Source organism: Phallusia mammillata, chromosome 1 (assembly GCF_965637545.1).
Source record: "Phallusia mammillata chromosome 1, kaPhaMamm4.hap1.1, whole genome shotgun sequence".
NCBI classification, from domain to species: Eukaryota; Metazoa; Chordata; class Ascidiacea; order Phlebobranchia; family Ascidiidae; genus Phallusia; species Phallusia mammillata.
This window is the reverse complement of record NC_137252.1, coordinates 2,742,252-2,768,613: the sequence shown is the minus strand read 5'-3', so window position 1 is coordinate 2,768,613 and position 26,362 is coordinate 2,742,252. Positions and strand designations below refer to the sequence as shown.

The 26,362-nt window shown below is 39.6% G+C and overlaps 1 protein-coding gene across 3 annotated transcripts; it reads right to left on the bottom strand.

The window, feature by feature from the left end:
* Window positions 1-1,275: 1,275 nt before the first annotated feature.
* On the bottom strand, window positions 1,276-24,152 carry LOC145209559 (protein dead ringer homolog). 3 transcript variants are annotated; one of them, XM_080079872.1, is made up of 13 exons: window positions 23,953-24,152; window positions 20,759-21,274; window positions 20,431-20,550; window positions 19,226-19,396; window positions 10,231-10,303; window positions 5,658-5,841; window positions 4,160-4,273; window positions 3,754-3,872; window positions 3,505-3,647; window positions 3,154-3,299; window positions 2,894-2,970; window positions 2,727-2,806; window positions 1,276-2,337 (listed from the first exon to the last, which is right to left on the bottom strand). In XM_080079872.1, exons 1-13 carry the CDS (start codon window positions 23,974-23,976, stop codon window positions 2,260-2,262), a joined length of 1,845 nt encoding a protein of 614 aa, XP_079935998.1. In that variant the 5' UTR covers window positions 23,977-24,152; the 3' UTR covers window positions 1,276-2,259. The 3 variants fall into 3 exon arrangements, with proteins under 3 accessions (XP_079935998.1, XP_079935999.1, XP_079935997.1); XM_080079873.1 differs by having other exon boundaries at window positions 3,511-3,647; XM_080079871.1 differs by having other exon boundaries at window positions 2,727-2,970.
* Between the last annotated feature and the right edge of the window lie 2,210 nt (window positions 24,153-26,362).

Genomic DNA, 26,362 nt, shown 5'->3' with positions numbered 1-26,362 from the left:
CAGCAAAAAATCAGCTGAATCTCAACTATTTTTATTGAAGAATAATTTTATTTGCGCAAAATGGACAGCTACGTCACATTACACCAAGCTTTAATAAATTCGGCTTTGTAGAGTTTTCACTACAACTAACTTTCAGTTAAACCAGTAGTTTTGCCACTAGAAGCTCATGTTATTGGTAAAACTTTACTCCAGAAGGTGATTAAAATCAGTTTAAATCCTCCATCGCCTCAATCAGCCTCCTGAGAGGCAACGTCGATAAAACAGGTTTGTTCAGTTTCCGCTTTATAAATGAACCAACGTTTGGGGCACTAACGAGCTTAGCGTACAACGCTATGCAAAATTATTAGTAATTTTGCGAATGTAAACGGTTAACTAAAGCGGATATATTTACTTAATATATGTGGCTAACTCAAAGTCCAACATTTAAATAGCTTCCTTAATTGTAATGGTTTCTGTGTTTTAACAGGTTGCTGAGATGATAAGAATAGATCAGAACCACGTGATATGACGTAACACGGGTTTTCTGTTTCCTTGGCGACGATTGTTGAGGTTGAAAGTGAGTTTAACTCAGTTTAGATTTGTATTACTGTGATAAATAGGAACAGTTTTGTGTGGGTTTTCGCCGGAATATTCCAGTTTCAAACTGGTTCAAGCCGGTTAAAACCAGAAATTTTGATCCGATTTTTGAAAAAAAAACTGAGGCTATCGCCTTTCCGTTTTTCGATGTTTTGGTGTCAAATATCGAAGAAAAAACCGGTTTTGTGTGGGTTTTCACTCAAATATTCAAGTTTCAAACTGGTTTTGACCGTTTTCTGCCTCCTATCGAGCCTCTAAACCGAAATCGAAAACCAGAAATTTGTCCCGAAAATTTTGGCTTTTCCGTTTTTTCGATGTTTTGGGGTCAAATATCGAAGAAAAATCTGGTTTTGGGTGGGTTTTCGCCGGAATATTTCAGTTTCAAACTGGTTCTAGCCGGTTTTAGCCCCCTACCGAACGTCCAAACCGGTTTAAAGCTGAATCGACAACCAGAAATTTTGACCCGATTTTTGAAAAACACCCTAAGCCTCTCCGTTTTTTCGATATTTGTTATATTTCGGTGGGTTTTCTCCGGAATATTCCAGTTTCAAATTGGTTTTTGCGTGTTTCTTTCTCTTGTTGAACCTCCTAACCGGTAAAATATTATGAAAAATCATATATTTCCTCATATCTTTTACATTTTTGTTTTTAAATTTCTGAGGATTAAACTCAAAGTCACATTATATATTGTTCCACGGATCTGAGGCAGTCATTTTTTATTGTGACGTAATGCATTTTGCGCGAAAGTGTCAAAACAAAACAAAAGGGCGATCAAAATTTTGTACAGAAGCAGAAATCAACGAACTGCCGAGTCATCATCAGTTATATGACGTAACAATGATATCGAATTTGGCAGGGAAATAACAAGAGTTGTTCGAAACAAACAGGAAAAAAAAACTTTGTTAAGTTACGTTGGTATGCGTGATGTCATAATGACATGGCAGTGACGTGCTGTATACAACAGAGTGAAATATCATCCGTTGTTAATTTGAAACGACTTTTTTAATGTATGTTCTGGATGATTTTTGATATTTGTCCACGCTGGGCACATACATAAATATACATGTACTTCGGATTCAAATCTCCACAAGTAAATGAGGAAAATCGCCTTGTTTGGCGGAAAATTGCAAGTTTCACTCGTACTGGTGTGAGTGCTTGCGGCATTGATACGCGTCGTTGTTTCAGACGGTGTGAAAACACTGAAACTTTTCGCGGGGCCGGTACTTGAGGTAGCTGCGAAGCGCCACAAGAACAAAATAACATGAAAAAAAAAACATTCACGGAGATGCCATTTCTTGTGTGATCAATATATTCTGTTTCGGATGGTTTGTACATTGGTGAGATTGATTAATGGCGGATTGAAGACATCTGTAGTGGAGATCACTTTGTCTATCAACACTGATAGGGATAAAATACATTTCGTTCATAGGCATTCGGGCGTGACCGAGCTGTCACGTGACCATGACAACACGACAAGGAAGAAACACCGAAAATAAAAACACAAGAAAAGTCAAAATTGGAAAAAAAAATTCGCGATAGGTTGACGATCCGCGACACGTTGTGGCAGTAGAGAGTTGTAGTGCAAAGCGCCGCGTTGATCGGACGATGTGCGCCCACTAGCGGCGACAACGTATGTTGGTTTTGTCTCTAGGTGGCGCTAAACTCAGTCGTGTACTGGACTCTTCATGTTGAATTGTGTGGAGGTGGTGGGGTGGATTGCTTCAAAGGTGAATTGTTGGGATATTGTGCGAATAGGACGCCCTGAAACAAACACACTTGTTAAAGATATACTAATACAGAAATTTTCCTGATCTGCTATTGTTTGGCGAATCGATATCCGCAGTTGTTTGTAATCAGAAATACACGGACTGATTTATAATTATGCTGAAATAGTCAGCTAAAATAAGTCCATTTGTTAGTTTTTGGAGTTTCAAAAAATGAAAAATCTATTAAGCTTACTTTGCGGTACATAAAATAAGCTTAGGGACCTTGAATTGGAAAGTAGATTATCTAGGATTAAAATTGTTGTGACAATAGGATAAAATGTAGTCATCTAGTTTGGTTTCTCTGGCTTTATATCATTGATGTCATGAACATTTTTGTCTAAAGGTTAGAGTTAAAAGATAGCTTTTAGTAACTTGTTGTTGTACCTGATAAGTTATGCCGTTGACTTCGACTGACATGTCGATAGAGTCGCAGTTTGAAACCTCGTTCATGTCACCTTGTTTGCCTGCCAAGCAAAACATCATTTTAACATTAAAAACCAAACACCAGAATACATAAGGTAAAACAGCAAAAACATCCATGATAGACTCACCTCTATCTGACATTGACATCTTGAGAGATGATCTTGAAGAGGAAGAAATACGTCGAGGTTCATCTGGGCTCAATCGTCTGTAAAAGAAAATGTAAAATTTTAGTTTGCTATTGTACTGACCTAAAAAATTAACACAAATTTAAAATTTTGATTAAGGTTTTGCAATATTCTTTCCTATTTTCTCCATTGAAACTTGTTATCATTTTGCTCACTAGATAGTTAAACAAGCTGTTAATAACCTCAGTTAAATATTTGTTTACCTCGCCGAATCATCAAAGCACATCTTCTTCTCAGGGGGGAGTTCCCCTTCCGAGTAATCAGAGTCGATTTCCTTCTTTAGCGACATCTGGTGTTGAGCGGCCTGTTGCGCTGCGTGCTGTGCTGCTTGCTGGGCTGCATGGGCCGCCTGGAAAAGTAAAACAAATAAATTTAGAATATGAAACACTTATGACGGTGGTATTATTTTAAACTGTGGATGTGTTTGAAAATTAGAACCAACTATCACAAAAAATGTCTTAAACATGTTAAAAATGGAGTGATACGACTTTACTATGACGTAACAAATGTCAAAGTATTAGCTAATATAACAGGTCACGGGTCACGTGACTTACCCTCACTTTGGCCTGATTCTGGATGCTCTCTAGCGCCGCCATGGCAGCGACGTGTTGTGCATTTGCAGACTGAAGAAGTTGTTGTTGCTGTGCTATCAATTGTTGGGTTGGTGACGTCGGCAGCATTCTTTCGTCACTTTGACCTGATGTGACGTCAACAATGGGTTTATAACGATTGTTATGTAAGAATAAAAAGACACAAAAAGTTTGTTTCGCAAGTTAGTGCACAATTTATTGATTGAAATTTACCGTATTTTGCAGCGAGTGAAGTAAGTTGCCCCAATCCATTATGTGGAGGAAAGGGGAATTTCGGGGGCGTCAACATGTTGGCTCCGTTCGAGCTTGGAGGATATGAGAACATGTGTGAGCTAAAAAAATAAAACATAAGGTTAAAAAAAAAATCATAATTCGAATAAAAACTTAGTTGCAGGAAAGTAGGAAAAGATTGGCACGCACGGTCAGTTTATTAAAAAAAGTTTCAAACCCATTTTAAACCAACAGGACAAAACGTTTAATTCTGTTTCAATTTTTTTGAACTTGAAAATCGTCACACAGAGTTTAGCTTTAATCTGTATCCCGTTTTTATGTTTGTTTTACCTGTAGCTTGGATCATACAGACCTTAGCTATAATCTGTAACTCTTCAGTTTCTCTTACCTGTAACTTGGTCGTCTCCCCTCTCTTCTGTTGCCTTCGATGGCTGCTTGCAACTCTGATGGGCAGGATAATTTCTCTCTCTCGCATTCGAAAGGATAAAGATATTTCATGTATCTGTAAAAAAAGTTTGCTGGGTTAGGTCGAGAAAAATAAGAATTGATTCGAAGTTAAATGTATTTTAATCACAGTTTTCTGGTTGAAACCCAAATGCGGTAATGAGTGTTCATAAGCATAATAAGTTGGTGTGATTTTTCCGAGGATTATGTGTGTCTTTCCACGAAATATTTCTTAGTGCAATAAACAAACTTTAACTTAGAATCCCTCACGCAAATGCGGTGAATAAAAATTGTCAGTTAGAATCTAAATTAACTGTTGCAGTTGACTTGGCGTATACTCTGAAAATGTTTCCATGACAATAATACAAGTTTGCACAAAAAAGTCAATAAATTGTGCTGTTTGGGAAATTATTGCTCACTTAAACAACTTTGAAACTTAGAAATGCCATCGGTGATGTAATGCAACAAAAAACGGAACAGAGGAATTCGCAATAAAAGGAGGTCGGTTAGTAATCTGCTCAACACAGGTTCCAATTTCAAGTCAAAACTTTCAAAGTCTCTTCTACTTTGCAACTTATATTCGCCCAAACTCAACCGCCGACTTGTTATATGTTTAACATGGGTGACTTGCCCCCGTGGGTCCGGTTACCTAGGGATTACACCGGGGTACGAAACGCGAGAGGGTCGGACTTGGCCCGTAATTGAATTGCCTGACAGACGATTTGTCAACAAATTAATGCCACGGCTCTTAGCTTGCAGAGGCGAAGTTCTCTACAAGTCAATTTCACTTTCATGTTGTCAACTTCAGTGACAGCTTCGTTGGGTGGAATTTGATTAAAGTATGTGATAAATTGCGAGCTTTTTTCAAATAGTGGATTCTTTTAGTTTGAAGCGTGTTTTGCCGAAGATTAATCGATTTTTTTACGACCGCATCACACAAAATAGTTTAATTTGCCCGTAACATCCTGACGGATTCAACAAATTGGTGCAACAAAGTCAGAAAGACATTAAATAACCTCACACAACCTATGATCACTGCTGCGATGCGAAACTTTAACCGTTTTGTAATTTTACCATCTTTGATTGTGACATCACAGTTGACATATCGTTGTGACGTCACAACGCATTGGGGTCTGCCTGCAATGACGTTTACATCACAACTTTACATTGTGACGTCCGTCATCAACGCGTCACACAGTACTGTTACCACTCAAGTGGATTCTATTTGAATAAGGAAATATTGATGCTGAATAGGCGGAATATTTTTGCATTCCCTTTACCCAGAAAAACCTGGTTTTGTTTAAACTAGGGATTTAATACAAAAACGTTTTACTGGTTAGGAAAGCCTAATAGTGAACGTCGGTTTATGCTGTTGGTGGTTGCTTTTGATTCCTTACTAATTTTGACTTAATCAAAACTACATCAAAAGCCACAAAACTTACTGTGTGCGGAGAGTGAATGCGGCGCTTGTTATGGAAGAAGGAAGATTAAGTCCTTTCGTGATCTCCCGCCATATTTTCTTGTTGATTACTTCAACCAATCCGCCTTTCTCAACCACCAACTTGTAAAGCTGATAAAGATCCAGGACTTGTTTTGCCATGATTGGGATCCGGTTCACTGGAGTTCCTGCCGAAAAACAACAACATTTCTATCGCGTGGCATTTTCTTCACAAATGTAAGTCCCTGCTCATTAACCTAAGTTGCTACCAATGCGGTATTTGCTCACTTTGTAGCGGAGTTAGGTTACAAAGTTTTGGTCTATTAATTCTTGCAAGCATGAAACACTTTTAGGAATTCAGAGCAACAATTTAGAGCTGACGCGCATAATGCAATCAAATGATTTAGAAGGTAATAAAAGTTAATGAAACGATTAGATCCTAAACCCGATTTTTTTAAACCTCGATAAATAGGAATCTTGATCACCGTATTTGTTTGTTTTTCTGATAAATATACTGACATAGGTGTTTGCTCAATTAAACATGTTGGCTGTAACTTTGATTACTACCATTTTAGAGAGTGAATTTCCCCAAGAACACTAAATAGGCACTCGGCACGCAATATAACCAAAGTATGCCTTTGGCTGGTCTCCATATAGGCTAATCGCCGTTAACATCAAAAATCATATTGTGATAAAATGGCCTTGCTTAATAGTTGAGATGACAGCAGGTTTTGTTGCAAGCAGCGCATTCCCAGAATTTTCGCGAGTGCAGGTATTTCTCGCATCAACAATATTGCAACGTAAACTCGATGAGAAGCGCTCAAATGTCATGGCGGGCCAAAAACAAACCTCCCCCCCACACAAGTAGAAACTTCAATCTCTTGTTCTAGAATTAACGAAACAAAATTCGACATAAGACCAATCGCGTTCACGCTTCACTTATCGAGCTCAGTAATCGAATCCCTTGTTTGAATTTGGGTTCATCTCAAAGGGGGCGGCGCGGGTCGCAAATGCCCCTCGTCGATCCGTGACCCAAGCCCCCCGTAATGAGTCAAGCGCCCCCACAAGAAGGGGGGCACGGCCAATCGCGTCTGTACTAATCCGCCCAGAAGACAACAATCGCTGCGACGCGATTTCTCATCTGTCGTTATCGTCACGTCTCGGTAAGTTTGCGGAATGTCGAATCGCGCAAGCGGGGAGGAGTTGGAGGAGGGCGCCACCCGCATCGCGCTATTTGATTGTTACGTGAATATCAAACTACGCTTAGACGAAGAACAAAGACCTGCGCGGCTGATTTGAAAACTTCAACTTGACTCTTCATATCAACTGTGACCGAAGTTGGGACAAACGCGCCGACCTGGGGCCTTCGATGGGGGGGTAACTCGCCGCCACAGTTCGGTGTTTGCGCCCCTAGGGGTGATAAGTCGCATACCGGGGTAAATTTTAACCCCTTAAATGCCACTGAAGCCAAAACTCGCTAGTTTTGAAAGGAAAGTTTAAAGAGACGTGCTATTTATATATCGCTATTGTTTTTTCTAAAAATAACGTTTACTCACGTGGGTTTTAATTTAATTGAAAACTGCATTATTCATGATTTGTTTGTCTGTTGCACAAAATTAGCCGCAGTTTGAAAACAAAAGGAAAGAAAGCAACTTAAGCAACTGAGCAACGTGAAAGAGCAGAAATGGTTGAACATTTATTCGTATTTTATATTTATCATTTTAATTCATTTACTGAATATAAACCAGCGACCCATGACTGGAATCCAATATCTGGCATTAAATTCTTTACCCCAAAAACATAAATATCTCCACCGGGGGTCCATTATGCGCTAACAATGATTGTTTTGTCACGCGATTCCAACGAGCGTGAAAAACACCCCTCATCCCTCTTGGCCTCACAGGAACTCGCGCGCTATAAAAAAATCCCGATTAATCGAACGCCGCGCGGCCACGTCACAATAGCGCTTTGTTGCGCAACAATCTTATTGTTATAGAAGTCGTGTAAAACATCGCGTAAAAGCGTTCACTTCTGAAACTCGCGAATTGACAGAAACTTCGCTTTAATTGAGCGGGATTTTACGGTTGATTGCGTACCGAAATCATCCGTGACGGCTGGGGCGAATTAATGACAGAATCGAGAATTAAGATCGAACGATAAAATTGGGGGGCTGCTTGCTGCGTGGGCTTAAGGGTAAAGTTTGATGCCAAATGAAGGAGATAATAGGGTGGAGTGCAACATAAGAGAAAGTTTCATAACCACTTTATGGCATATTTTCTATTTAACTGCTCTTTTAAGCGTTAAAATCGAAAGAAAGCCGGCGTTTGGCGCACAGTAAAGAAATATTAGCATTCGTCGGTCACCACTTTATTCGCTTCAAACAAATTTTGGATAATTAAAAAACGTCCATGAAAAACTTAACGTTGCACCCAACAAAATAGGTCCGTTTGTTCCAGGGGACATTTAAATGGAGCGTTTTGTTTTGGATTTGTAAATAATATGAGGTTAGTGGGCTACATATATATATATAGTAAAGAAAAAAAAATATATAGCGTAAATGTCAGAATGTACGTATGTTATATGCCAAATGTCAAGAGTGACATCCTTGTAATTTACCAACTCAAGAATTTTTGTAATTCGAAGAAACGAATTTAGTGCTTGTAACGTTTTTAATATTTTATAGTTTACCACAAATACAAATTATCTTTACGGTGCAAGTGGGCAAAAACAATTTGCGCACATTCCGCTGAGCAACGATAAACAGAATCAATGAAATAATTTGTAACCAAAATGACTTCGCGAACTCCATTAAGCAAATACTCCACCCAATGATGCGTCATGCGAAATAAAATCAAGATGGATGTAATTAACCACTATGTCGACACAACAACGCCTCTCTGACGTCATAACCGCGACTCATTGTTGACGTAACAATAGAATCGCGCGGCAGGGCACGGTTTCATATCGACGTCGGGGTAAGGCGACCCCCGAATATGGGGCCGGCGACGCGGGGGCCCTTTCGCCGCTAATGTAACAATGTTTACCATGGCAACTGCGAAAATGGATTTCGGGCGATGGAGTGGCGCGAAAAAGCAGACACCGCGGCGCCGCGAGTATGGCGCGCGATCATTCGCGTGTTTTTATAGCGGCTTGCTATTTCTGTATGCAGGCACAACATTTAAGCGTCATGCAAGACTCCACACAGGCGTTGCGCTGATTGGAAGTGAAGTGCTGGAATAACTCGTCGAGATGCTATCGCGCGTGCATTCCTTTAAACAAGTAAAATGCGTCTGGTGGTTACTGGGGGGAGGGGGGGTCACTTTTCGCGCGCCTTTGTCATCTCTCGTCCCCGCCACAGTGACGTGTCAAATTGAAATCGAGTTTTCCGGGCACAAACATATCGAAGAGTGGTTGCCTTATTAGCATTGACCACAGTCCCGTGGTGGAGTACATTTAAATAACCGCTACAGGCACAAAACCACATTGACGTAGACATCACAGGATCAAAGTCAGAAACGTGAGAATAAAGAATGTCGCTTTTTACTTCTATTTTAGGAGAATTTATTTCTCAATTCGCAATTGCCGAGTCATTGAAATACAAGACATGTCACTTAAAGTGTATTTGGAGTCAATCATTGTATATTGCTAATGCACATATCCGCATACAGTATTCCGAAGAAAACAGTTTTTGACGAAAATCCAAAGGGAATTCCGCATGCGTCGCTCGCAAGCAGTGTATGACGTTGCATTGTTTTAATTGATTCGAGAAAACAAGTAACAGAGGCCTGGGTTGGTTTGCATAATGCATCGGGCACAATCGACACTTACTTCTATCATCGCTGCGAATGCTTTTTAATTACAGGCTTCTTGAAATATTAATGCGTTAAATGCAAACAAATTGACCGTTTCCGCCTATTCCCATGACGACCGCTTTGTTAATCGAACGGTGGTTTCCCCTTTTTAGAAATGATTTATGTCAACTTGACATCGCTTTTCCACGGTCTTATGGGAAAATATTTGTTGCCGGTGACGTGAAATTCACGTGACGTTTTATCATTTGACGTGCGCGTTGCTGCTAAATATACGCAGGGCCTTATAGATTTAAACCACCTGAAGATATTAAATTAAGTTCGTAATTTTTCCCTCGACGGTCAAACACATACTGTACTGCTCAATTCACCAGTTAATTTGAATCAGAGATACAGCTGTTTCGAAAAAAAATAATCACTTCATCAAAAAAAAAACACGACCCAAGAACCGTATAACCAAAGTCTAATATATTCACATGCCAGGTTTAGGTTGGAAATTAGAGCCCGCTTTCAAAACAAGACAAGTTCGGGGGCAGGATCTCTTTATTAATTCCTTATTGCACCCGACCGATGTTTTGGGGTTCGAAAAATCTGGGGACGAAATTTGACTCTAATCCGGTGCGCTGGGGTGGAAATAATCCACAGCGATAAATCCTCGCTCTCGAAGCTGTGTTATGCATGGCTGCACACGCTAAGTCAACACCAAAAAATCATGATTTCTACGTTTCACGTGCTTCGATTGTGACGTCACATTAGGGGGGAGGTTACCTCGTTTTTGCATGAAACTGAAAAGTTCGTCCAGAAATTCCTTCCGCTTGGGGTCGCTGTCAATTTCGTAGAGCTGCAATTAAAATTGTGAATGTTTACTAAAACAAGTTAATTATATTTTTCAATGGCCTATCTAGCACTTACGATTTGACGTCACTAGCCTGACGTCATTTTCAGTTATTTGTTTGCAAACATGCTCGGTTCGTTGCAATAAATTAACAGTCATATAATGAGGGCATTGATTAGAAGTGAAAGAGCAGATAAACAAACGATTTCCCGCATACACGAGATAGACATCTAAACTGCGCGATTGTAACGAAATGTTGTTATCACTGCAACAGGTGATGTTGCATAAAAGCAATTATAATACAATTACCAGCATGACCCCGACAAATATTACCATCACCCCTTATCGTGTGTTACGTCACAATCTGTATGGTTGTGACGTGTCAGTGGACAAACAAAGAGCGCGGAAAGCAAAATGGCGGACGTTGGTTCGAGAATTGTTGATTGTTTGCGATTGTTAAAAACTTCAGAGGCTTCCGTCTTGAAGTGGGGAAAACGCCGAATTAATTAAATTTTCTCGAGGGCTGAGGCCGTTTGAGGGGTAAGATGGGGGGAGGGGGACCGCTACCCATTGTGTCGCATTCCGCGCTTGTTGACATCCATTGTTCGTAAACAATCGATTAAAAGCTTGACCACAAATCGCGTTTTGCGCTCCTAAAGCCGCGAGCGAAAGTTGAAACGATTTCGAATGGATTTTATCGAACTAAAACAATGCAAAGTAGGTGACTGTCCACATATTGAGTTTTTTGTTATGTTTCGACAAGAAGCAGATAAATAACGAAGACAATAATCTGTCAAAGTAGAGTGAATATTACCGAAAAATTTTCCTTTTTACACCAAGATATTAACAACTTATAAAAGCAGTTTAAACAAACTATGGAATTGCGGTAAACCTTGTGAATTTAAAAGTTTTATTTAGATGTTAAACAAAATTCGTTACAAGCCTCTGACGCGTGGCTATACATTGCCAAAGGAAATCTCCTTCACGAAATTACATAGCAAGCTACGGAGCGTATACGTCACAGTGGAGTGTTTGTGAACAAACAATGGCACTTTTCAGTTGAAGATTAAGACCAAAATCCGCGTAATATCGGCTCACTAGGCGAGATAATCACGATTTATTGCACTAAAGTCCGCCAAGCGATCAACTAGAAGGCTCGATAAATCTGCACGGATTTTCGGGATAAAAAATGCAGGCAGCTTAGGGGGTTTGGGGTTAGAAGGGAGAAGGAGTAATGTGAGTTTTTCAAAATCGTTGCAGGTTTTAGGTTTTCTGCCTCAAAAAAGTTTTGAAATGTATCCAAATTTCTATATCCCCAAAAAGTTATTGAAATTGTACACCATAGCACGGACATTAATAGTACCATTTATGGTTGATAAACTTAAAATTCAACGTTGTAACTTCATTTGCTTGAAGTTGGAAAACGTGACAAAGCAAGAATGTTTCGAACGCAATTTACCGGTCACAATAAATTACATATCTGCCATAAAGCAATCAACTAACATCACATCCAACTGTCACACCAATAAACGTGGACGTCATAATGCAGCCACACGTCACTAATGTGTTGTCACAATAATTAGATAGTCGCATTAGCGTATGAACGTTAATTGAAACCTGGATAGCAAGCGCAACAAAATTGAGGTTCGAATTAATTGCGACGCTCGCGTTTTCGACACTTAAATGACGATCAATACTCGAAAGTGGTTGACTCGTAAGGGGGAGGGGACCGCCACAGCGCGAAGTGAGATCAGTTGAGGGTTCTCGAACGGGCGTTCTACAATAGAAAGTGACCGCCACGTGAGGGGGGATATCGATCTGATCACTGTTAACTCGATAATAAAAAAGTTATAGCGCTCCCGGGCACATCTGTAGCTGGGAGTGGGTCCGATGCACAATTAACAGCCACTTAAATCTCAACAACTCGACTAAATGAAACTAACGCCCATTGTGACGCGATAATCGCGAGATGTAACGCGAGCGCAGACCCACTGTCGCGATTTTGTAATCTCGAACATTTTTAGTCTAACCCGCCACACCCAAAAGCTTCGCACCCCAGAGGACTTTACCCCAGTTCACACAGTCACAGGTTTCTGATTGGCGAAATGGTGCCACGTTAAATTAATGCTAAATTGCTAGTTTTCATGAGTTTTTTGATATTATAAAACTTAATGTACACATTTATAAATGAATAAATAGACCAAACTGTGAAGTTTCAATAATGGCAAAAAAACAATAGCTTAATATAAATACAACATTTTTTATATTTACCGGTTGAGCAAGATCGAAAGTTTATGAAATATGCCTGACATCAACACTACATATAACATAAAAAAGGTTAAACAATTTTATGTTATTGCCCGTTAAAAGACCTCTCGCAATCAACACAAATATTTTTACTGTACGAAGTTCGTTGCAAACCCGCTTTATGAAACCTTTTTCACTCTACACATGAGCAACATTGTTACAGAGGTCATCCTCCCCACTATTCGACACACTTATAATTTACCGTGTGTTGATTTTCGCGAGCCAAAACAGGGCCAATGAATAATTAACACTATTCCTTGAATGTCGTCGCCAAGGTGTTTAGCTGTGGGTTTGAGCTGGGCTGGATATGACAATCAGGTTATCGCCTGGTACAATCAGAACCTCGTAGCAAAATTAAAATATGAATAAAACATCTGGTCGCATTCTCGCGCAATTAAAGATTTGCTGCGTCGTTGAAGATGAGAGTTTATGGAATCAGAGAGGGCGGAGGCATCGAAATGTTTTATTCATATGCGATTGTTTTGCCAACTGTTTCAACGCAAGCATGAATTAGTGATGGCGGGCGAGTGTTACGAAGCCGACTCACATAATCCCAGAAATTGGAAATCTGATTTTCAGGCCAAAGCTGAAACTTTAATGTCCAATGACCGGAGCGGAAACCCCACCGACATCTCCACGCGTGCAAATCGCTTATTACATCACAACGCATTGTGGTATTGTAGAAACCGGCACGAAGGACAGCCGCGTGGTCAACAATCGACCGCACCGATGACCAGTGATGCGTCATAATGGGCATTGTGACGTGGCAGATTGGTGGAACAAATGAGATAAAGTTGGTTTTGAAATCGACAATCGAAAATCGCGGTTTACGAGTTTTTGTTGCTTATTTGAGCGCTCAAGCGTTTAACGATCTAAACGACAAGTTGTAAAAGTGGGATAAAATCGATTTTAGGTCTTCACATAGACTTAGATGCGATGCTCGGCAAATTAAACTTCGAAATGTAATTTTAAATCTAAAATCCAATTGAAACACAGTAAGAATAGAGGTGACCCTTACAAGACCCCTAACCCTCCCCTACCTGCCCCCTTGGACACAAATCCTATAAAAACCTACAAAAAAACTAAAATAACGAAACCCTTAGCCCCCTTGACATTAACCCTTCAGCTCATCTAGTGACCCCATCCTCCACCCTGCGTTTGAGTATTAGATTTCTCGCCCCATTGAACTGGACATTGGTCAGCGGTTGACCCCGTGACCCCGATTCAAATTGACCGGCGCTGGGTGATGTTTTATATCCGGTCCAGCCCGTCCTGTCCACACACCTCGAGTGGTCAGATAATGACCTTGCTGTAGTCGAACGTCTCCGGTTTCCCGCGCCACACACGCGACCATTGTGACGTTACAACACTTATTTCGTCACAATCGTAATTAATATAAAGCAGCAATTTTACCGACATTTGATTTTGTTGTCTGCATGCACTTTGTGGTGTCATAATCATGCAACGCGATGCACAATAGCACAATAAAACTTGTTCTATGACAAGTCGATGTGCAATGTGTAAAGCGTTTGTAACTATATTATGTCCAGTTTAATGGCTGAAAATGATTTTATTGTCTGGTAGCGTCTTAACTCATTTCCATTGTGACGTCAAAATGGATAAGAAGGCGCATTTCGTTGAGGGGGGATAAAGGGGGGTATGGTTGGCTGTCAAATCAAGTCACGGTTCGCTTTCGACTTATCCCTACATCGGTTTAAACTGTGAGATAAAATCCCTTCTACTGCGGTTTCGAGGGGACAGGGGAGACGATATTGGGTAAATAAAATGTCCATTTGTGAAATGACCCATGCTTGACCCTACAAGCCCGACCCTAAGCTCTTGTCTCTATCAAATAAGATTAATTTCTGCTGACCGGGTGTAGAGTGATTGCTTGGGACGCTTGCCTTGCTATGAGGAATGTCCATCTTTAACTCGCATTGGTTTATAGTGTTTTTGTTACGTGACTTTTTCACTCGAAATAGTTGTAGTGGTCAGCGGATTTTTTATCTTTGTGTTTGATCGCTTAAATCGTCGCCAAGGAAATTTTATTTTGAATTATTATCCACATGCACAATGAGAAAATGAAGGATTTGCTTGGAGACAAAGAAATTACGAATGAAAGATCTTTCTAGTTGATATAAATATAAGCTTATATTAAACGCTATTATAGTGTAATATACTAACCCTTGTCACAAAGTGAGGAAAAAAAAGAACAAAATATATCAGGAAAACTAATGACCAGTAATGTTTGAATGTTAAAAATAAAGTTTTTTATGCTTCTGTCTGTAACATTTAGCCGTCAAGCTTTTAATGTTTAAGCAACCAAGAATCGAAGCATTTGGTTGTGAGCAATCTTGGATGTCACCAAAACCAACAAAGAGTGTCAAAAGAACTCTTAATGAGCGCATTAAGCACTCAGCGCGAGTCAAATCGCTTGAGTGTCGCCAAATCGAACGCAGGACGCGCGGCAACTAGCCTCAAACAGACTCAATTGGCTGCGACGCGGTAACTTTGTAAAACAAACATTTCCCATTTCTCTCTCCCATGACAAGCTGGGGCGACGCAAAAGGGGGTTCTGAGCGCCCCCGGCGAGAAAGTGGGGCCGAAAGCGGGGTAACTGAATCCCGGGGCGACCCTGGGTCTGAAACTTGACCTTTGCCGCTCAACCGTGTAGAAAATGTTGCTCTAATCCTTTACACTGTTTACCATGCCCTGTTTCCCTCCGCTCAGCTTTCGTTGCTTCGGCCGTCGCGCGTTTTAATAAGCTTGTTCTGGAAATGTTGCACGTTGGGAGAAGGCGAGAGGCAAGTTATCGATGCATCGGTTAAATGGAGGCATTTTTCATCACAGTAAAACTTTCTACTGTCAATATTAGCATTATTTAAGTTTCGATAAAACTTATTGGCCAAACATTGAAAGAGGGTTTATGAGAACATTTTATGCACTCAACCTTGACGAAATGCATTTGACATGTTTTAAAGTCACATAGCCAGGAAGCACTTAACAAACGACATGTCAAGCAAGGTTTTATGTCTTCAACGAAATGGAGTTTTGTTCACGACAAACGAGGTCGAAACTACACCCTATAAGTAATGTAAACCAAAATCAAATTAAGTTATTAAACCAAACCTGCATCCAATGCTTAATAGGCAAAATCTATTTCTGGCATTTTGTTGTCAAAAAATGAAATCATATTATCCACGTGACTAGATTTAACGCTCATCAAGCGTTCGATTCATGACGTAACAATGCCTAATTATTACGCAAATTCTGTTGAATCTTCCATCACGCGGCAAATTATGACAAAATCTGTCGCGTTCCCATGGGTAGAATGAACATTGTTGTGACGGAATAATAAGCAACAATCCGGTCAGTGTGACGAAACAATCGTTGATTTCAAACGACGCCGCAGGCGGGCCAATAAAAAGGCAATTAGACGAATCGCTGGGGAAGCAATTGCGATGTGTTTCGGCCAATCACGTAAATTTGAATGGACCAATCAACTGACAAGGATAAAAATTGCTAAATTTTGATCTGGTAATATTGTTTCGATTGCATGTCAGGTATATTGCTAGCTGCAATTTGCTATAAAAATAATGAGTTTGTAGTTTTAAAGGGGAGAAAGGGTCATTTAAAGACTTTTATGCATGTTTTTACATGACCAATGAACTGAACAAATAGTTAAACAGGACAGTTTTGCAAATTAATAACTGCAAATGTTAAGTTTTTTTGACATAAATTTGAACCGAAATCAAAACAAAGTCAAAATTGATTATTTTACGCTTTAAAAATCATCGCAACAAGAAAAAGCTGCGAACAAAGAAACACAGTTGCCATAAAGGCTGAACAGACATTAAATACAAACGACAAAACCCCGACTAGGTGATGCATTTTAATAATTAATGGAAACATTTTCATTTTCCCTTTGCAAGTGTTAAGGGGCAATTGTAGCGAGCCAATCCAAACACCAGGATTTAAGTTTATTCCTCGCTTTAAATCTCAAGAAACAAACGCGTCTCTCCAATACTTTTGGGCCAAACACGTGAGAGAGATGAATATATTTTAATTTTGCCCTTGTAGGCCGGGTTTTCTATTTCGCAATGAAATTTTAATGCAATCTTGAATGAGATCAGCAAATCGGCGATAGAGGAAAAGGTTTTACAATGAGATTGACATAAAAAGCGGATAGTTTAATTGTCCTTACATGCAAAATTTACAATGAAACAAATCGGACACAAGATATTATTTCGTGGCCTGTATATCATTGCTTAACCTATTGTCCATTTTTACAAATTTTGGCCAATTTTATATTCAAGATCACTAAAAGATTTGAAAGGTCAAAAGTGAAAAAGATTCGCTTATTAAAGTTTGTGGGATTTAGATTTTTCCATACTTGTTAAAATTGTCAATTATAATGCGGTTCAAATATTTTGAAAAGAAATTGAAAACAAGTTTAAACTATATGAATCATAGGAATGATTTAAACTACCTGTATATTTTGCCCCACAGTTTCTTGTTTCAAAATGTAAATTGACAACATTGTTTACAGTTAATTACAATCCAATGTGTGCTACAAGTTGTTTTTTATTTGTTTTTACATATTGCCACACTGGACATCCACTAAATATAGGACTATACTATTTTTGAATAATAAAGCATGCCTATTTAAGTCTATCCCTGATTTTCGCTTTAATGCTTTTACCCATCAAATATTGGTCAGAAACTACTTTGTAAATTTGGTTTTTAAACAAAAGGAAACGTTTGAACTGTCAGTGCAGAAAAAGTTCCACTTTAAATCTAATCCACCACACGCGCAGTCAGCATTTATCCACGAAGTTGCTATAAGCAATCTTTAATTCAATCTATGCGTCGCATTTGAGTGGTTTAAGCGTTCGTTTCATCTTGCTTGGCAATCTGCCAGGCCCGTTGCAATCCAGGAATTCTCCAATAATCCGCGCTATCTGCCCAACAGTGCAACGGACCATCAGAAATGTCGAAGATAACCCATGGGTAAGACAAAGGCCCCAAATGCCGGGCCCCTGTAGCCCCAGCGGCGCCGAAGTTGTTGTTTCAATCCCGGCGCGTCTGTCTAATCATTCGTCGATTTCTCGATTAATTTAGAAAGGAATTTTTAACTTCGGTGAAGGTTTTTTTCGCCCACGTTTTTTGGAATTGTAATCAGCTTTTTTCGAGATCAAAGACGGTTTTGTTTTAAGGGTTTGTTTTTCAACCGAACGTTGCTTTACTGTGTGTCTGGATCAGGTTGTTGCAATACGAAATAATTGATTGATTTGGATTGACATTTATATTTTGAGAGCTATTTTGCCGCGCAAATTCTTGCTGTAAGAAATGATCGATTCGTTCCCAAGCACGATTAAAAAGAAACAGTTGAATTGGTGAATACTAAAACCTTAAAATTTTAGCGCAACAAATTATTTAAGTCTTTACCACTTCTTTTTTTTATTCAATAACGACTTATTCACTTCTCGCATCCAATGTCCACAAATATATTTGATTGCGAACAAAATTGGCTAGTACTCGTGAATCAAATCTTCGTTCAAAGTCAAATCATTTGTGGTTTACATGTATTTATTTATTGTCGTGTGTGTTTGCTTTCAAAAGGATTTTTCCTACATGCAATTAAACAACATTTATCTTTCTAAATCCAATGTTTTATAAATAACACAACTCACTCTTGACAAATTTTTGGGTCTTTGTTTTTAATATAATCTACTAAGAGTGTGTGTAAAGCGTAAAAGTAAGGGTTTTTGAAGCCGATCTCGACATTTGATATCAAACCGATCACATTTGGCAAACGGAAACCGCCAAAGCAGAAAAAGTTCTTATGTGACCGAACAACCAGCCATGTAGAAATGAAGAATAATGAACAATAGACAGAACAAGGGGTTCGAGTCGACTGTTACATCACAGTAACGCGTGTTCAATCAGGCGTGACCAAGCGGGCGAATGATCTTTGCACCAATGAAATTTGTTTGGTCTTTATCTGGGATGAGATCAAATAACAGAGCGACTAACATTGAGTGCTCGGCAAAACAAGAGTCCATTACTGATTGTTGAAAGTGTTTCGCTTATGGATGCGCCGCGTTTATTATCATTTTCGACACGTTGAATGGACTTCGAGCGTAACAATTTGTTTTGGCCGGCGTTGGCGTTTCAAAAACCGGTCGAAGCGATTTCAAGCAGCGCGATACGTCTCGGTGAATTTAAATCAAGAAACCCTTGGTATCGTCAACATAAGATGACAACCAAACAAATGCAACGCAAGTGCCATACTTCAGATAAATGCATTTTCCACATGTATTATTGAATTTATAGACAGTTTTGTGAACGAGGTACTTTTAACTGGTAACTTTCATGTCTTACAACATCGGCTTATAAAAACAATGATATCATTCCTATACAAACAAAGTTCCATTATCTTTGAGCGGTTTGAGGGGGCGATAACTGGGTGATGAACCCTTCCATTAAAATGGCAAGCCAATTTGCTAAATCCCATCATCCATTACCAGCAACTGGACCATCGCGGACAACATATTGTGACGCTAATAACGCAAAGTGACGTCACAAAACGCAATGTGACGTCACAGAATGTGGGCTAACCTGTTTAAATTGTTCTTCGTACGTCCACTCTTGTTGGTTGGTGCCGCCGCCCGACGAAGCGCTTTTCGATTGTGACGTCATTCCTGATGACATGGACGAGTTTGATGACGCGTTTGATTGCGTAGTTTGGTGACTCGGAGCTGGGGTGTGCATTTGTGGGTGATGTGGCAGCTGCAAAACAAAGTGTGTGATGTAATGTGTTGTTGAGTGAAATAAATCTCCAAGTTCAAGTTAATTAAATTATTGTGTGCATGATTATCGAGGTAATAGAGATAAAATCCACTTTGCACTTTATTAACTTCAGATTCAGGTAGAATGCGCCAAACAAAGTATCGTAAGATAACGAAATAAGTGTTAGAAACAATTTTGCGGCAATAATACAACTCTGCAAATTAAGAGGTGAACTCCAGAAACACTGGAATGTATCTGCAATAAACACTCGGGCGTATCAAACTGAAAACACTGCCTTGTAAAGCGATTGAGTCTGAATTAGAGCCACTATCTGCGCCTCAGCCTGGTTGAGATAGCATCAGAATACATGCAAAGATGCGCTATAAAGATGGATAAAAAATTTCGGGGATTGATTTTAATCTTAGTCCGGCGAAAAATCAGGTACACGGCAGGAATTAATTTCCAACATTCGAAGTAAGATTGGATTCGTGTATCTTGTGCCGCTTGTGACCTGTGTTAGGGAGAAATAGTTGTCGTAATAACTATTGGACGTAACAACCCGATGAACGTGATGTGTTTGATGTTTCTTTGCAGATATGAGATGTTGTTTTTCACCAAGAATTCAAAGCTAATCGCACAATGACCTTGTTTTTTAGGTTTCGCAGAAAACAACAAGAATGTTGACGGAATTGATAATAATAAAAACAAGATTTCTTATTTCAAACGCTTTGGCAACCAGCTATGATATCATCAGATGACGCTTTGCGTGCTGTTAGGGTCATGACATTTAAAAAGTTTTCAGGCAAAGGTGGTAGCGAACACGTAGCTAAAGTTGACATTGCACATATGCATGCTAAAATGTCCCAAGAAATATCGTTACACAATGATTTGCTTCTACTTTTTCGCTGTAAATATTTTTAGTCTAAGTTTAGGGAGAATTTTTCTTCCACTGCAGCAATCTTCGCAAACAAAGATGACAAAATGTCTTTGCAAAATGCGGACGCTAACAATCAAGTTATGAAACATTATTCAACCTGTTGCTGTTGTTGTTGCTGCTGTTGTAGGTTCTGTTGCTCCTGTAATCTCTTCTGTGCTTCAACTGCCATCCTCTGGGCCATCTGTTGGTGTTGCAGCAATGCCAGTTCACGAAATCCCTACAAGAATATAACTGTAACTTTAGCCAACCCCACAAAGACATGTAACAAACACAAACCACATCACAAAGTAGTTTTCAAACTTTCAGAGTTGAAACCTTATTGCGCTCTTCTAGCAATTGTATTTACTTTGAGAATTTCTGGCGTGTTCAGATGTAAAACTACAATGCTGGCGATGCATGTTTACAACAAAGTAGAGAGTACGGACCTGTGGCAATTGGGAGGGATCGAAGCTAGCCAGATTGTTCTGGAACTGTCCAAACTGTTGAAGCATTGCTTGTGGCATGAACGAGTTCAACGAGGCTGGGGCGTTGCTTTCCGGCGACGACCTCTGGGCCAGGGCAGCGGCAAAGGCGACCTGTTGAGCCATCAGTGCAGAAGAGCGCTCAGAAACCGGGGAACCCCCACCGTTAGTGACGTCATCATCGTCTTTCATCATTCCCATCGGCGAGTGTTGTCGGCCGTCCTCGTCGCCCGATTCGTCGGCACCGCCACTGCCGCCCTTCGGCGATTCCGAGTACGAGCGCCTCCGGTGGTCGGAACTGTCGCTGAAGTCGTCACCTCCTGTCATGACGTCATCGACCTTGTGTTGCTCGATCAAGCGTTGCTGATGCTGACGCTGCAGATTTTCCATGACCGCTTCGAGTTTCATTGTAGCGGCGCTCACGTTGTTGGCCGACGCCGCCGAACCGATTCCACCGGCGAGGCCGATGTCTGCTTTCGCCTGTCACGACATAATTGACTTGTAACGTCACAAAACAAGAGAAACGAGGATTGGGTGTAACATGATAGGCATCTTTTATAGCAAAGGAATTTCAGATTAAACCCCGCTTTAATGTCAGCCTTGTTCATTTGTTTTCCGGGCGACCTTTGTAAACTCGACATGCGATTTTTATTTCGTCTGGCAAGGCCCGCAATCAAACAATCAGTTTCCGTCTTGGAGCAAATGCGCGTCGGCCGCGTTGAAATGCAAAATCTTGCGGTTGCTTCGCGCTGTATCAATCCCCTGCCGTCGCGTGCATGCTAAGATCGAGATATCAAACTGTTTATTAAATGCGGTCGCCTTTCTTGGAACGATCAACGTCGACCCGGTGCGCCGTGATATTAAACATTCTTTTCGCCGCGTAGAAACAATCGTGCTTGTGACGTCATACATGCAGAGGAAATCGTGATACGTGTAGATTGCGATTTAGAACGTGCATCGCGACGCATTACACAAACATCGCCCAATACACGTAACATTTCGAACGCACATTAAAATCCCCGCCCGACGTTTAATTGTGACGTCATAATCGCGCGATTCGACAAGGGATTAACGTCGGTCGCGTCAATTAGGGGGGTGACGGGCGTTGTTGCAAGAAGCTTAGAGTTTTAGAATCGCGAGACTTTGGGGGTTAATTGTTATTTGCGAAGATTTGCGCGGTTTAAAATTCCTGTTTATTTTATTGCGTGAATAATATTCTAAAAACCGCGTTTGCTCGACATACACAAATGTAAATAGGTCAGTAATGCGATACGTTTTGTGGCGAAACTAATACATCTTACAAACTGTATCTTACCACATGCATTTCCAATGGATGTATTCCATTGTAAAGAGGTAACCTCAGTTTTGTAAACGCCTTAAGGGCCCAAAGTAACACTTTCATAAAACTTCGCTTCACTTTCAAAATGGAGTCGATACTTTCTCTCCCGCATGAAAATGGCGACGAACTTCGGTTCGCTTGAGTTAAGATACACTTTGACATGAACAAAAACCCGTCGTTTAACTTTGTAACGACGGGATTTGGAGTCGGGCCAACTCGAAATTCGAATTCCGCAATGGCGACGGTCGCAGCGGTATCACGTGACAAGGATCGCACTGTATCCGCTCGTTTCCGGCGCGTCTCATTCCAAAAATACAACAGCCCCTATGACGTAATAATGTCGCTACTGAAAAGCAAGAATTTTGAAAGACGAAATTTTAAGTTCAACATATTAATTTTAATACTCGTATTTAAACTAGAAAATAAAATTACCCGGTTCTTTGCTTGGTGAATGAAAACAAACAGAATATTTTCCGAATTAAGTTGACTTTATTTTCAACGCAAAGGACAAATAATCTAATGTTTCTTTGCAGTTAAAATATTAGCGAGTGTTAAATGGACATGTAGACATATATTTTTTGCACTTTTGAGGCAAAACTTCTTACATAGCGAGCGTAGTGAAGGATTCCCTTTTCAATTTTGTTGCTACTTAAATTGAAAAAAAGAACGGCAAACGGAATATCGCTCAACGAATGACGCCTAGTTGCAACTTAGCATTGTTATCGCTTTGATTGAGAACATCCGTAACTTGCCTTGCCTTCAGATATCACAAGTACCTCTGCATCATTACACTTGTCGTAGTTCAAGATTAGGCCCGAAGGCTTCTCCATACATTAGCACGGCACAAGCCATCACTTAATATCGTAATTATAGTCGCAACGCGATAGTGGATTCTAAGTTTAATGTCAGTTATCTTGATTAACTCCAGACAAGATGCTAAGAGTTCATCTGTACATATGCGTTTGTGCTGTGCACAGCGCCCCTTGCGAGATTTTGCGATAAGTGCCATTAACTGCGAGTGACGTAGAATAGGGACATTGTAATGTAACACTTGGCGTTATCATGTCATATTGCAAATTGCGGACTTCTGTTGTACGTCAAAGGAACGATTCTAAGCTTGCATCTGGTATAGTGGGGGCCAGTATATGATCAAAAAATTAACAATATGTGTTAAAGGGTGTAGTACTGGTTAAGTAATAGTGCATATGTAATATGTTATGCAACAGATGAAAGCACCTGCTTGCAGATTATAGTCTACGTGATGATTACTGTTATGTAATAGAAAAAATAGGATAAAACACACTCCAATCATCTCTTGTCAATTAACCCGACAATCAACAGGGCCCTGAAAATTAACCATTTTCGTTACACCAGCCTGATTGTCCAATCGCTCATGGACATCTGGTTTCGATGATTCGGTTTTTATTCTAATACCATTGTCCGTGGCACGCGGCGCGCTTTGTTTGTTAATAGTGGGCGGATTTAAATCTCTATTGTTCCACCAGTTGCATATTAGATGTGTATTACGAGCATTTGTCTTCATTCGAATTGACCTACATATGCAACACCTGCCCATAGATTCCACAGCCGGTAAAACCCTGCTTGTAAATCTTGAATTATTACCCCAAAAAATGAACCATTTTCCCTGGCGTAGATCATCAATACGTTGTGGCATTCTAATCGTTTCATTTCGTAGTCCAATTCTATAGTTTGCCGAATTTCGCAAAATATCACATATTTAGTGCCCGAAAAGACGAAAAATGTGTTCTTTTAAATTTTATTAAAGTAATTTTGATTTTTATTGTGACGTAATAATCACCTGTGCGAGATTTCCAACCATCATCTTTAAGGTTTCGGTGTTAGCTTGCTTTGTGACGTAACAAGTCTTCTTAGTGACGCAAGAGAGAACAGTAACCGGGGATCGAATGTTGTCGTATTTTACCGAACAAATTCAAAATCATAACAGAAAAGTTCCTTGGGTTGACTTACGTTTCTAGAAAATAAAATAATTTAGTAAACTTGCATTTTATCTTATGCGTTCACACGTAAACACTAAACTAAGATTGGTTACAAGGTTAAAAGCTGCACGGTAAACGTATTGTTAATTTTCAAGTCCTGTATTACGAAACTACTGATAATCACGTTCAATAAAATGCAAAACCTTCACAAACTGTCTTATGACCAAACAATTGACAAAACAATGGCTATTTGTCAGATTCGAATCCCATTTCACTCCGCAACGTCACGCTTGTTTAAAAAGAATTTTTAAACAACTGTAAAACTTTACGAACCTATCTATCATTTATTTACGTTTAAATGTCCTTTGTTAGTCAGTAATAAACCATAAGTGTGAAACGGAATACAAACAAACCTCCAACAAAACAGCAAGTATTAATGCAAAGACATTTCCATTTTTAAAGTTGCATACTTTACATTGCATTCTGGTTCCACTGTAATCAAACAAATAAATATACTAATAGTAAACTCCCCACCTATTCCTACTGCCCAATCACGGCAAATAACAAGCTATGGACAATGCGAGTTTCGACTGGAGGGACGAAAAAAGGAGAATCTGAATCTGAAATGCGAAACGACAGACAGGCAGCGTCGATGAAATCGGGACGAGCGCATTTACGATAATTCAGTGGACGAACATAGATAAGATCAGTACTGCACCTAATCTCAACTCTGCTGTAAATCTTAATACACTGGCCACGCCCCAAGTTGTTTTCACGCTGCTAAAAGCTATTTGTTTAAATGCCAGCTGTAAGATTGGCTTTTGATCAACACTTTAAACACTACTGTATTGATTCGTACGTTAAAATATTGTGGTTAAACACTTTAAACATAAAACATGTTACAATTGCATTTCGAATCTTTCCATTGTCTTTTTATTCCAAAGCATGATAGGTAATGCACTTTATTTTGGCAATGGTTTGGTTCTATTTCGTCACAATGCCGATCGAAGGCTTCGACCTGCATTGTCTGTTGACTTTCGGATCTTCGAGTGCAAAGCGAGACGCCGCGAAGCCATTTTGTTTTGTTGCGATCGAAAGTGGATTACAGTGACCGTCATTTTTCTCAAGTTTTTGACCGCAGTTTAAAAAATATTGCTTGATTTTCATACAATGACAGTTAAATGTATTTACAAATACATATAATGCACTTGTAATATAAACCAACTTTCATTGTAATCAAATAGCTTGCCGACAGACACAAGGCGCTGTTTGTATTAGTAAAGGAATTTGCATTGTGTAGTGCCTGTAGTGTCTTTTTAAACCTTAGACACACGTACAACAACGCGTAATAAACAATTTGTAACACAAAGCATTGCAATTTTTATAAACAAACTTCTATTGACTTGCATAACAACTAAAAAATAGATTACATATCCCGCAACTGGCATGAACCGACAAAGTTACAGTGTTATTGAAAGTAATGGACCAATCATTCAAAGACACATCACGTACAAAGCTATACAAGTTACATCAAGCCTTGCCAGGATGCATTAAGTGGCCCACTGCCACAAAACAAACAAACGGTTCGAATTGATTATGATGTCATAACCATTATTCGTAGGCGATTGTGAGATTTAGAACATAAACAATCGACAAATTGAAACTAAAATTGATAATGTTATGAATGTATTTCAATGCACAATTTTATCCACTATTCCTAAACTAAAATAAACTGCATGATTTGATGTATATTTGCAAACTAACTTGCTTAGAGTTACAGAATTCGATAACATTGGACCTGAATTAAACATGGCTTGAAACGAGCGAATATGCTTGCAGGGTTTAGTCTTTTCGCCCCAGTGCGTATCGTGGGCAAAGGAAATCGCCTGTTCTGATGATAGAATGGGCAAAACAATGGCTGGAAGATATGTGAAGAGGCAGCTGTAGACAATTTCAGCTAATTCAATTCAATCGACCACTTCTTGTTATGTCTTAACCAATGTTAGGCAATTTACCAAAGACTTCTTCAATTCTAGACAAAGCGTTAATTTGAAATACACTATTGTCATTATTCCTCAGGTTGTAAACAACATTGCATGTCTGTCGCTGTACTGAATACTTGTATTATAGTATATACCGATTAGACGTTAAAGATTAGAAAGTGCAACTGTTAAACCTTGTAACATTGCGTTAAGTAATGACCAAGCTACCAACAACTTAAAATAAGAATAACCTTAATATTAATGTAGATATATATGCTTGATAATTTCT